Consider the following 14,263-nt stretch of genomic DNA (forward strand, 5'->3'; position numbering starts at 1 on the left):
GTTTATCTAGGTTATAAATTCTTTGTACGTTGTCTACTTCCTCTCTCGATTCTTGCTTCTTTTTTCATTTCTTGCGTACCACTGTAGAAGGACTCTAGCTAGCATCATTACACGCTTCCTGCCTTTGCTCGTAACGTATTCTATACACGCGGACATCCCTCCGCAGCTATGCAGTCACAGCTACTGAGTCGCAGTGCATGTGTGATAGCGTCGCTCGATAGAGTCCCACGTTTAAATAAACAACTTAGGGCATCCTGATACAAATCTTGAAGAGCGCTTTGATTTTAAAGATTTAGGTAAACTGTAAGGCGCTAATTTGTCAGTGAGTTATAGAAGTTATTCGAGAATTGCAGTAAACCTAACTCCTCCATCGGCACGAGCCCTCGGGCGTTTTTTTTTTATTATTATTTTTTTTTATTGCTCGAGCACAGACGGCGCCGCTTCCTGGAAGGCGTCACAAAGGAATGTTGAGTTTGAAAGGACTACTTGCCGCAGTGATAAAAGTGCAGTTGCTCAACTCCCGTAGCTTTCTTTTCAAAGTCACCAAAAGTTGTCCGTGAGTGTAGAAGTGCGAGCAGAAACAGGGACTACAAGACACAAATACATGCACACGGCGCTAACTTCCAACAATGGTCTATTTTCGGAAACTAGTTGCGCTTATACCATTCTCCAAACGCGGCACAGCCCTGTGCGTTTATCTGTGAAAGCATAAAGGAACAAACCCCTAGAAACGAGAGTTGAGATATGTGCCATGAGTAGAAAATCAAACTTCTCGGACAGAACTACTAGAGAAGCTATGATGCTGTGATTGTGGGCAAAAAGTAAGTGCGAGCTGCCGCGTTTGACAATCGAGGTTGAATATATTGCGCACTTTTTGGGCACCGTGTACGAGCAAACCTCCACTATAGCTCTGTCAGAGGAGGAGTTAGGTTTTCCTCAGTGCGCATGCGCCGCTCCCAAGTCTTGATAAGCATAATTTCTAACGATCTTTCACTTATGTTTTCATTCTTGTCTGCACGTGGTTGTTACCTGGATGGCGGATGGTATAAATGAGATTGGTTCCCGAAAAAAAAAAAACTGTTGGTGGAAGTCAGTTGCGTCTCTGTGCATACTCCTATATGTTTTGTGTCCATCTTCTTGCTTGCAACACTGGAGTACCTCACGATGCCACATAAACGATGCCACATAAACGATGCCACATAAACGATTCCACATAAACGATTCCACATAAACGATTCCACATAAACGATTCCACATAAACGGTGCCACATAAACGAGCCCACATTGCAGCTATCATTTGCTCTCAAGTAAGCGTGACGGAGAAAATTAATTGTATTGTTTTATCAGATTAAACGACGGTGTGTCAGTTAACTGACGAGCCATTTAGGTGTACTGCTGAATGATCAATAGAAGTATAGATTGATTCGAAGAGCAAGCAAAGAATCGAGTACAGAAGTGAACGAGCAAGTGGTTTACTGAGAATAACATGATTATCTGACACCATGGCGCATGGAGAATAACATAAGGAAACAATAGTTTGGCCTTATCTCAGGCATTGTACTATTGCATCAGAAGCGTTTACTCTGAAATTTATTTGCAGTAGCACTGAAGCCATTTCGCAAGGCTTACATCCCCATCTCTCACTAAGGTACTCATATCAAATGATCTCTGATAAAATCTTAAGTTCATCAAAGAATCCGCTGCGGGGCGAGGCATCTTACATAAAACGCAGAACGAACAACAATAACAAAAAAAGGCTTGTAGGTCTCGACAAAAATTTCAACTATATTATCGTTTTCTCTCGTAGAGCGTCATGTGTTATAATTTACAAAGTATCCTTAGGCTACAGAATCGCCCACAGTGTTGTAAATTATTTATTTTGTGGTCAAAAAAGGTCCATTAAGGTCCGTCACGGGAACATAGTTGAATTGATTGACTGGTCGAAAAAGGGATCCCTTACCACAGAGTCAACTTTTCGAGAACGGGAATGGTCTTCATGAGCTTAAATTGCTGATGAATATAGCTCTTTTGACACACATTCCCTCTCTTCAAAGCTTTCTCGCTCTTTACGAACCTTTACAATATAAGCTGCCATATGCCAGCTTCCGAACCATGACCTTAATCGGGCAAAGGAACTCTCTCGTTTTAGCTTCAGGAAAGTCTGTCCTGGAACCAGCCATCACTTGGGTCCATGGGCACCAACAACATACGTGTGAGGAGGGTTTCCTTAGTGCTCGGCTCCTGTAACTGATGATAGACGGCTAATGATGGGCGCCTGCTTTGGCCATTCCCTAACGAGCATGCCATAAGGTTCAAGATGCTACGAAAGACCACACTTCAGTCTGATCATGCAAGAGACTACACACGTTCTGGGGCAGATAAGCTAGCGAAGACGTTGTCGCACTTGCAACACAGTGCATAGCTGTACAGCTCGGTCCACTCTTAGAGGGAACACGCGAGCGCGTGGCCGGCAAGGCCGGCAGCCCGCGGGGCGCTAGCTGGCGGCGAGATTTGTAATCGCGGCGCTTGCGCATAGAGTCGTAAGGGCGGCGCGTGCCCCCCTTCGTCTGCTATACTTCTCCGCCCCTGCGCTCGACAAGCGCTCGAGAGCGCATCCGTTTTTCCGCGGGTGGGATTTATCTAGCCGCCACTCTGCCTGCTGCTCATCGGGTAATCAGCAAGCAGAAAAAAAAATAATAAAGTTTTGTTTGTCGCTGCAGTCTCTCACGAGTTTTAACTCGACTCGGCTCTTAATTATTCATTGAAGCAACGTCCACAGAAGCTCCATAGTTAGCATATTTGTTATGTCGATTGGACATGCAGTTTTATTAAAATTATTGTGTTACACCCACACGTGCGCGCAATGACGTAAGGTAGAACGATACATGAAAGTAAACGTGGAGAACATTTATTGATTATATTTTTGCGACAGAGCGTATATATGGGGACAAAACTAGTCACACGACTTTAAAAGGATGCAAAGCTGGTAGTTTGTTAGCACAAGCCCATGCTCTGTAAAACGCAAAAAGAACGCACTCGTGTGCAAGGGAAATAGGGCCAAGCGCTGCTCACAGCTGAGAAAATTTACCCGAATATTGGTTGTGGAGCAACCCGTATAACTGTGGAATTGTGCAAAAGTGATAACGAAGCCTGTCACTTCCGCAACCTTGTGTCAATGCTAACCCATAAGCTAGTCGTATGTTTCTCCCGTACTGCTCGCAGCAACTGGCCACTTTTCATAAGAGACAAAACAATTGAAGCCCGATGCAGCAAGCATACCAAGTTTGCCCATCCCACCATATTATGTCCGCCTATTCAACAAGCGGGAGGCAGGGTTGGTATCAGTGCTTCACAGTGCGAAAAAAAAAAAGAAAGAAAGCCGGATGGGCCAGCGCTTGCTAGCGCTAGGGCGGAGAAGTAGCAGACGACGCAGGCCACGCACCGCCCGAATGAATCTATGCGCATGCTGCGTGTTTCGAAATCTCGCCAGCAGTTAGCGCTCCGCGGACCGCTAGCCACGCGCTCGCTTGTTCCCTCTAAGAGTGGACCGAGCTGTACGTTTTAACACCGGATCTGTTTAAGCCGACCGTCAGTCTGTGGAGCGCGTACAAAAAAAAAAAAAAAAAAAACTCGCTGAACGATGACGTCACCGCGCGTTGCCTAGCAGCCACCTCGCGGAGCCGGCGTGTGCTTCGCCTCCTCTCCGTGCCGTGCACATGTTGCCTTGACATAGGAGAGCATGCGCGTGGCACGCGCTATGCCCGGGAGAGAGAAAGAGAAAATGAGAGCGAGAGAAAAAGAGAAAGAAATTGTAGCAGCACCAACGAGGCAACGCACAGAGCTGCTGCCGATGCCGTTCGCGTTTCCCCGCCTTCGCGCCGAACGCGCATTGTGTCCGTGGCTGCAGCCGGCGCCTCTGGTGGTGGCTCGGCAGGTTTTGACCAGCCACGCCCCGGCAAGTGCGGAGCGGAGTTTAGTCGTGACGTCACCGGGAGATGAAAGCTCGGAACTCTCGTTGAGTCTGTGGCGAGTACATGTAGCCTTGACATGGGACGACCAAAGAAGATCCAGACACCCGAAGAAGAAGCCGCTCATCTTGAAGCACATCGCGCGGTCATTTGAGAATCTGCGCGTCGGTGGCGAGCCGATTCGGAATACCATGCCTACCAGCACTTAGCATTTCCTAGCAAAACTTAGCCAAGCCTAGGAAAACCTGGAAGAAGCTAGGTCGATCACCAGCTCCGCTGTTTACTCCACCCTTGCACCACTAGTGCAAGCTATCCACGTTTCTTTTTTCTTTGTCGCTTTTTTAATATGCTTGAGGGTAAATCGTTCTAATAAAAAAGCCTGGTAAAAGGAGTATCTTTCTCAGAATAAAGTTCGTTGTCACACAGACTTGTACAATTCAGGAGGCCTGTAGGTCACGCATGATCACATGATATGTATCGTATTCTTTATTTAGACAACACGAAGCAAAACTACAACTGTTCCAGAACTTCACACATCAATGGCATGCCCATCACAACGGTTATTCGAATTCCCACCAGAACATTGAGACTGCATACCTAGACAAATCGGTCTTGTCGATTTAGTCTTCGGATTACAAAATTAGAAATAATAAGAAATTGAGCACGGAAATTCCGCCAATATTTTAGCACTGCGTTGACAATGAGGCACCGGCAACCATCATAATTCTTATTTCAGATTACATTAAAATGAATACCTGTTAGTGTTTTCTTTCCTTTTTATCTGTAAGCCCTCATATATAGTCCCCGTGACAAAACTGCAGCCTATGCCGAGCGCATTAAATCTAAGCACGCTGGAAAAAGGTCTATATGCGGGCTACGTTGACGTGCTCCCACCAATTTATCAAATACTATCGACCACCGAGATTCGATTTGGTCGCTTTCGAACGAGGTCAAACCGTCAGTGAAAAACATTAGCACGCGGATAGGGAACCGTGCCATTCGGCTGGGGATTGATCTTGCGTCTGTAGTAGCTGTTCAATAAATGACCATAATAAAACGCGCGGCAATGTTCTTGATCGGCGACTGCAACGGTCAGGAAGAGACGCGATGTATTAACATAATACATAGGACAAGAAATAGCGCTATGAGCAAGATCTTCTGCATACACATTATAGAGAAACCTGCGATCAGTTTCTACAAGTAATGCCAGTATTACGTGACAGATGGCATAAAAATATTCTTACGTGGGAAGACAAGTATATTGACAAATCAATACGCTGCACTTGGCCAAAAGGCAACAGCCCGCGCTAGCCTCCAATCGTCGTCGTCGTCTTCGCATCACAGGCCTCTTCGTCATCGGACATCATCATTACCGGTCCGTAGCAATATTAAGCAGTATGCCTGTACACTTTTCAACAGTCTACCTTTGGCTTCTGTTTATATTCTTATGTAAGCTAATCTGGAAACATAAACTTGTTATGACGCAGCAATTATTCAAGAAAGTTCTGCATCTCGTCGTTTTTAGGGCTTCCCTAACAAAAATGAATTAGAGCATAAACAATTATTCACTCGTTGCTCCTGTTATGTTTCGTTGGGTGAAAATCTTCAAAACGATTAGTAGGCATCGAAAACTTATTTTGCCTGCGGAAGTTTTACATTAAACTTTGTTCTCTCGTTTGTCACCTTATTGTTTCAACCTGTTTTCCCACATCCACATCAAGTCGACATATAGAAACTAACATTCATTTTTCTTGCGCTTAGTACTGTAGGACGCAACAGGGACGAAACGAACGCTGGATATGAAGCAGACATGAAGTGACACGCAAGAAAAATGAATGCACACCAACTAACCCAATTCATAGTTCTTCTAGAAAATAACAGCTGGAAAGACTCCTCTTTAAGAAAGCAACAACCGCTAAACAACAACAGAAACATAAGGATTTCATATTCTAGGGAAGAAAAAAAAATGGCCACTCACCGGCGACGAACAGTGTGAATTGGGCCTCGGTGACGGTAATAACGCTGGCGTTGTCGTCGCGGTACGTGACATTGCACACGTAACTTCCGGTGTCGGCCCGCTCCAGACGGTTGAGTCGCAGCGCCGGTGGCTCGCTGAGCAGTGAAAAGAACGCCCGGTGTTTCCACCGGGGCTGCTTCCAGTGGCTGCCATCGACAAGGGTGACGCTTCCTGCCAGCACCCTTTGCGATGAGACAGGCGCTTCCAGCGCGTACACTTTCTTCGGTTCTTTCATCGTGCCGTTCGGCGCATTTGAATTGCGAGACGCCACTGCGCTGACATGGAACCAGACGGCGGACAGAGGTTCACGTGACGACATGTCGATGGGGCAAGGAAGTGACGTCTGCTCGCCTTCCATGATGTTCAGGCTTAGCTGTACTTTCGAGACGTCGTCTGCAAGCAAAACAGACGGCCGTAAGCTTCGTACCCTATCACTGTGGTAAAAGAACCTGAGGTTTTGTCATTATACTAGCTGACAAGCTCGCGATGAGCCCCGTGTTTCAAAGCGTAGTTTTTAAATATGCGCAGCCCCCGTCACGACTGTCAAAAGCACGCTTCGAAGAACATTGGCGCCGCCTACCGGGTGAAGCTGTAACGAATACTTCTGAGCATGCGCTGCGAGCTGGACCGGGCGTCGCCAATCACGATTATAGCTATGTACATTGCGCAGATCCTCCTTTCCGATGACGCGACGACACCACGCAATAGCACGCGGTTCTTTCTTTCTTTCTTTTTTCTTGTCGCGGGGTGAGTTATTGCGTTATCATACGAGGACGCACGCTGATAAAGAACCTTGCCGGCCACGTGGCGCCTGTCCCGGCTCCGCTTGTCATCAGGCAGAATCGTGAGGAAGTGGAAGCTGCGCCAGGCACATGACTACGACCACGAATTAGCGGATCCCTGTCCACCTGGTAGCGCACCTCAGAAGCAACTATATCTTTCCACCATTCTCCAGTAGATGGCGCCAAGGGTATCGGAAGCGTCCGTCATTCACCGCCAGGGTAGAAATAGGCGCTGACTATAGGCCTGAAGTAATTATGACCCAATGCGACCCGGCCAATGGGAGGCATACGGAGCTCCGTGCCCCGGCGTAAGGCTTAGAGAAGCGCACTGCTCCCACGTCTCTAGACAGCTGCGAAGGACCACAAGGGCGAAACACGTAGGTAGTATGCTGATTGTCGTGTCCTCTATGGATCACAAAACTAACTATTTTATGCTATACCAGCTGAGAAGCTTCTCATGGGCGTTTTAGAACACGGGCATAAGCATTGATGAAAAACGTGGGCCGTTTCGTGATGGTTGTTTGCCCTATGGACAACAAGCTAAGCATAAATAGCTGCTCCGATTCCCCACTATAACACACCTACCGTACACACGTATTTCAGCTCAGATAGCTGCTCCGATTCCCCACTATAACACACCTACCGTACACTTGTATTTTAGCTCAGAGGGCATATTTTAGTTGTGTAACATGAACTCATTCATCTACAGTCAAAAAATAAAACCTAATGAGAAGTTATATTACCAAACTTTTATTCCCTAAATATACCAAACAAACCGAAACTCTTCTAGTCACAGAGAAACTCCGAACGCCACTTCGTGCTTTCGCAAAACGAAATCGCCGGCGCTGTAGATAATCTAGAAGAGAGGAACGATAGACCTCACTGCAGCCGGCAAGTACCGATGGAGTACCGGTGCGCACGCGACACGTGGTCCCCAACAGAGGACCCGGATACGTGGTAGCGTACTGCGTTTAATGTAAGCGAGCCGTACACGCGAACAGTCGTGATTTCGCATTTTGAGGCGGGACCATTGCGTGCCAACTTACTCGGTTTCGTCGATCGCGTGCACACTTTTCCGCGAACACGCCCACTGTATGCCGAAGCGGAAATGAAGTAACTTCGTAAAGCCCGGTGTCATTGTTCATACTTTTTTTTTCTCAGTTGCGGGAGTTGAAACGCAGCGACACTGTTGAGATTGCCGTGGTGGGCGCGGCATTGTATCAAGAGGCGTGGGTATTGCCACCCAGTATGCCCACGAAGACAAGCCAGTTCAATTCCACTGGCGAGGACGGACACTGGGAGATAACTTCGTTTGCTTGCTCGCACAACGACACAAGCTTGCTGGAGTTCTCACATCCTACGTACAGTCAACCACAAAATATTACGGACCATGAAATCTGAGAAAAAGCTGAATATATCCACCGCCTCACAATGCCGCCAGGTATTTGGATTTCGGGCCTCGCCTAGAATATGCTAACAACATTGTCGTATACAGTTTTACTGGCTACTGCTGCAGGCTGCACGGGAATTCAGTGTTTTCTGAGATCCCAGGGTTCGTAAAATTTTGTGGTTGACTGTACCCTGAACCCTTTGTTACGGCTTCAAGTGTAAAGTAGCCTCTCCCGCGTGGAGATCACACTGCTCTAGTGCCTAAGTCTTGGCGCGGCATTTATGAACGCGTATTCTGTGCGTCTTGGAATGAGCGATACAGCAACGTGTGACACCTATGGGTCTGTAGAAAACTATAGAACACCTGTTCTGCACTTGCCCTCAATACGAGGTCGAGCGCATGTCCTTGCAGACGGCACTAAGCCGACTGTACACTACATCATTTTCTGAAAGCAAGCGTCTTGGACCTCCACTTCTGTTGACGGCGCAGAAAGCTAATTGTGCACTACTGCAATTTTTGAAGAACACCGACCTCCGAGACCGATTTTAGTCCGGGTGTGCGTCCAACTGCGTACGCACAGGTGCTCCTTTTCCTCTCATTTAGTCTTTTCATTCCCCTTGCCCTTACTCCCAATGTAGGGTAGCGAACCGGATGCTGGTCTAGTTGACCTCCCTACCTGTCCTTTCTTTGCTTTTTCTCGCTCTCTCGTTGGTTCATGATAAAGTTAATGAAACTTGATTAGCCAGATGCATCTTGTTAGCACGCATGTGGTCACAGACAAAATATTTATTTATTTATTTATTTATTTATTTATTTATTTATTTATTTATTTATTTATTTATTTATTTATTTATTTATTTATTTATTTAAATAGGAATTGTAAAGGTTCGCGACAATCACTATGTGTCCCCATTTCCTAAAAACGTCAATTTTTTTTTTTTAACGAACGCAGAATTGTGAACGGTGGTGTGAAGAATTTCTGCTACTTAGCTGTTCACAGCCGAACACGGTGCAGCAACCTGCAATTAAAATTATGTAGGGAGGGGGGGGGGCACAAAATATTACTGATTTCAGCATATATAGTAACACCAGTACAGAGCACACAAGCGGACGAAAGGAGACAAAGTTCGGCAGGTGTTATGCTCTTGTGACACAAGATGCCGAAAGCCTGCTGCACCTTTGACAATCCATTAAGTTATACAATCGGGGCTAGATTTCTTGCAAGACAGAACGAGCCGCAATGTGAAGTACGCGTGGGGCACTATCCACCAGAAGGACGCCTTATAAGGCAGTCCTCCTGAACGCCACATTTGAACACTTACCGCACTACCTAAAGCGCAGCATGTTAGTGCACGCACTTGGCCACACCTTTAGTCAGTGAGATGGCTGCGACGTGACGTGTGCAATCATGCACGCACTAGGCACACCTTTAGTACGCCAGAACCATAAAGCAGCTTCAGGGAAGCATGCTCGTCTCGTACCCCAGAGGCCCGGGTTTGATTCCCACCCAGACCGAAACGTACGGAATTTTATTTTCAAAGCCACTTGTTTACTTTATTTACAGAAACCCCCCTGAGAAATGTGACGTCAGTCCGATCATATTTCGTCACGGCGCAGGTTCGCCAAGGTCACTATCAAGGGCACGCCAAGGGCACCGCCAACATATATACCTAAGGCTTTCGCCTTTTAAAAACGATACGGACACAAGCATTGACTTCGGAATAAAATGTTATTTTTGAAGAACACACATTGACGCGCGTTACATTGCTCATCTTTTTCAGGTGACCATTTTTCACCAGTTAACAACTACCACAATATTATATATCACTGGACGCACCTTCACGTGTCAGAACTTCCCCAAATGTTGGCGCCGATTCTACAGTGAATTGAATACTGAAATTTTACGTGCTATAACCACGATCTGATTATGAAGCACGCCGTATCGGGGGACTCCGGATTACTTTTGACCACCAGGGGTCTTTAACGTGCCCCGAATGCACTGCACACGGGCGTTTCAACATTTCGCCCGCATCGAAATGCGCTGGCGAATCGAACCCGCGACCTCGTGCTTAGCAGCGCAACACCATAGCCGCTAAGCCACCGCGGCGGGTCTGATTCTACAGTGAAATAATCTTGTCTAAACAGACTGCGTGGGTGAATCGAACAGTGGTGTTCTGGAACGTATGTGAGCATCAGTGGTCAAGCTGGGATGAACGATGAATCATGTATGTACAAGTAGCCCCGACACACTTCAGCCGTACATTATATTTCAACGACCGACGACTGTTCCCGCCGCTGTCGCAGTGCTTTGAGTATTACTTGTTTTTCTTGGCACAAGTTCACCAAATAGACAGTTACCCCCGTATTCAGAGAGGCATCTTAGTCTGTCTTTCGTCTTTCGGCTCGTCTTTCGGCTCGTCTTTCGTCCGATGGTGCCTGTCCGATGGTGACTGTGATAGTACATGCTAATTACCATTGACATCTGTTGTAGTAATTTAAGGTACGACCTTTGAAGACACACACTCGTCTTTATTATTTTTTTACGAAGGAACAAGGTGGGCACAAGTTCGATTGATGGCGTGCAACGCGATCTTGTTCGTTTTGTGCCTTTGACGATGTGAAGCAGAATGCGTGTTTCTGCATCGTGGTGCTTTCCCGGAAACATTCTCGTCAGACGCCAGCTGTGAGGAAAATGTCAACACCCTTTCAACTTTCCTTCACCATATGTTGCAAGCTGAGTTGCAGCGCACGCCCTGCAAACCCTAATTAAGGCGTGGAATACACAATACGTGTTATTCACCCTAAGTACAAAAGAAGAAAAAGATGTATGCGCAAGAACAGTTGAGCTCCTACGTTTCTCTGCCTAATTACTTCGTCACCATTGTCTGGGGACGTGTTTCGGTTATTAACCCCTTGCTGTTAATCTGACCATAAACAAGCACAGCGCTCACTCGTCAAGCGCGCAGAAGTCGTTCATTTCGCTTAAACTTTCCTTCTCTCCAAATACACATAGTGCCAAGCTTCTCCTATAATACCTAATATACTTTGTGCTGAGCAAAACAACACAGAGAAGAGCTGGACATGTATTGTGTGACCAGTAAAGATGACCCCGTGTTGATATGATTTTTTTTTTCTGTCAGAAAGTAACGACGGTAATCTGCCCGTTAATGCAGTGTTTCTAACGCAGCTTATTTGACTTATTCCTCTGTTTATATCTCTCTCTCTCTCGCTCGCTTCTGTCGTCTCCACAATCAAAACAGCGTAGTCTTGTTTATTTTACGCCACCCGAAGGCATTTCCATAAAATATATTAATTCAAAGAAAGATGGCGGGTCGCAAAACTGCCTGAGATGCTCCAGCAAAGAACAGTGTCTTCTTCTCAGGAGAACGACGTCGCATGCTGTCAAGGCTCAATCTTCGTATGCCATGCGACTCTTCGTCGACGAAAAGCAACAAAGAAACATAAACAAACGCCATTTGGGGTGTGCATGTTTTTTAATGGTCGGTGCATACATTCGTGAGGTTGTAAAAGTGGTGCCATTTGCGGCCATTGCATTTCGAACATCATAGGGTCAACAGTAATGAAATTCGGCTACTTAAATAGCGGTATGTACTTATTCTCTTACCGATTAATCGATTTCGAGTGTGTGTGTTTTTTTTTATCATGCGCTATTGATTGACACAGCAGTGCAGCCACATAACATTGTGTGTGCGTGCACGCGTGCGTGCGCATTTTACTTCGAATACAATTCTCAAATAATTGCATGGAGCATAAAGCGCAATTCGTCCTGTTGAGGCTGATTATCTGAAAAGGAGAGCATTACTTGCCCGACAATTCGCAATGTGTACGTATATAGTGGAGGACAAAAATTCACTACTAATTTTTTAGTATTTCACGATAAGGACTCTGTGGAAATGGTGAAACGTTAACTTATTTTTTATTTTATTTACGGAATACTGCAGGCCCGAAAGAGGGCTTAAGCAGGAGGGAGTACATAAAGGCATATCCAGCCAACTTAGACTGCTCGGCTTCAATTTCGCAATTACGACGTGCTCCAAAATGAATAATTAAAAAGGGGTATTTAGTTAACCTTTTGAACTAGCCATACAGTTCTTTCAATTTCTCATATAGTTAATAGGTGGCGCACATATCCACGTTCTAGTGACGGGTCTTTCTGGACAAGAGAAACGGATCTCTAAGGCTATGCTTTTGCTAGCTGCGCGCAGCCGAAGTGTTTCGGGAGCCGGAAGCCCATCATAGAAACCACTGTTTTAGAAGTGACCTGTTTCCGCCTCTCCCAGAAATCTACCTGAAAATGTTATGCGGATAAAAAAGGATAACACGTTGTTAACCATCATCATGATCATCGTAATCATCGTCTTGCGCTGATTCCAATATGCGCCTGCAAATTTCCTAACTTCATCACCCCACCTAGTCTTCTGCCGTCCTCGACTGCGCTTCTCTTCCTGTGGTAATCATTCCGTAATTCTAATGGTCCACCGGTTATCCATCCTACGCATTACATGGCCTGCCCAGCTCCATTTTTTTTCTCTTAATGTCAACTAGAATATCGGTTATCCCCGTTTGCTCTTTGATCGACACCTCTCTCTTCCTGTCTCTCAACGTCACTCTTAGCGTGGTCCTTAACTTGTTCTCGAGCTTCTTTGTTAACCTCCAAGTTTCTGCCCCATATTTTAGCACCCGTAGAATGCAATGATTGTACACTTTTCGTTTCGACGACAGTGGTAAGCTCCCAGTCAGGATTTGGCAATGCCTACCGTATGCACTCCGGCCCAATTTTATTCTTGTGTAAATTTCCTTCTCATGATAAGGGTCCCCTGTGAGCAATTGACCTAGATAAACGTACTCCTCTACAGACTCTAGAGGCTGACTGGCGATCATGAATTCTTGTTCCCTTGCCAGGCTATTAAACATTTCCTTTGTCTTCTGCATATTAATGTTCAACCCCACCCCTGCACTTTCTCGATTAAGGTCCTCGATCAGCCTGTAAATATATGGTAGTAAATTTTATGCGTCAAATTGCGGGGAAGACATCGTAATTTGTGAGGAATTTCACAATATAAGCGATATTTACCTCGCCCTACCGCATCAAGATTATATGTAGAATGAACGCCAACGGTTTTTTTTTTTTTTGTTCTGGAAAGATGGGCTGGAAAACAAACATTTGAAAGCGTACAGTACTCTCCAGTGCTAAAGGGAACATCTCATAAGTATTCAAACCAAAGAAATGTGAAAGCATCCTAAATTTCACAGGAGAAAAGAAAATGCGCTTGATGTGACGCGTTAGGTGGAGCTCTAATGGCGAAAAATTTGCGCTCAGGCTTTCGTGTGAAAAAAGTATTGAAGATTAGCAGATCCGAAATGGTAATTTGTAGTTGCCTTTAAAAGTGTAACGTATTATGCACACAGGACAGTCGTAAGTATACAAAGTATATGATGTAAAGTTTGTTGACACTGCACGGAACACTATAAGAAAGGGTGATTCCATACCGTTTTATTGCAAGCGCATCCTTCATTCAAATTCGAACCGACCCGGCATCGAGCGTTAAAGAAATAGCCGCACAATACGGGTACCGTGTCTGTATAGAAAGGCAATTACACATAGACGTCTACATGATTCAAATGTCCGGTTGCGGAAACTCTTCGTGGTGACTATTTCTTTTTTCTTCTAGGATGACCTCATTGCAAATCATTAGGGCCTCAGTATCTGGGCCGGGGATTTCTGTTTACTATAGCGGCTTCTATGCCGCCGAATCGTTTTGTTGCTATTGTCGTTGGCCGTACTGTATTAGCTGCCGTACGTCACCAAAATGTAGTCTTGCCGAAAGCCGCAGTTGAGATAGTCAAAAGCACTATTCCTATATAAAAAGGAAAACATAATAAAAAAGCTAAAAAAATGAACGCCGTAATTCCATGGTAATGATTCATTTAGCAGTAGGTTGAGTTAATAGCCCAACTGTGTTTGCAAACGACATGGTCACGTTTATCACTACTCTTCAGAGGCCAGGAGTAGTTCGCAGACAAACCTGCTTTGATCGAATGGCAAGAAATTGTGCAAAAAAATACAAAAAAATGTAAGCGATCA

At 45.6% G+C, this 14,263-nt stretch overlaps 1 protein-coding gene across 1 annotated transcript in view; it reads right to left on the minus strand.

Moving 5' to 3' along the window:
• The window catches only part of LOC119466659 (uncharacterized), a 54,268-nt gene that overhangs the window by 22,533 nt on the left and 17,472 nt on the right, over positions 1–14,263 (minus strand). Inside the window, exon 2 of the mRNA XM_049657481.1 lies at positions 5,947–6,378. Coding sequence (XP_049513438.1) covers positions 5,947–6,378 — 432 coding nt within the window. The remainder of the gene's footprint in view (positions 1–5,946; positions 6,379–14,263) is intronic.

The sequence above is a fragment of the Dermacentor silvarum genome, chromosome 10, assembly GCF_013339745.2.
Source record: "Dermacentor silvarum isolate Dsil-2018 chromosome 10, BIME_Dsil_1.4, whole genome shotgun sequence".
Classification (NCBI taxonomy): Eukaryota; Metazoa; Arthropoda; class Arachnida; order Ixodida; family Ixodidae; genus Dermacentor; species Dermacentor silvarum.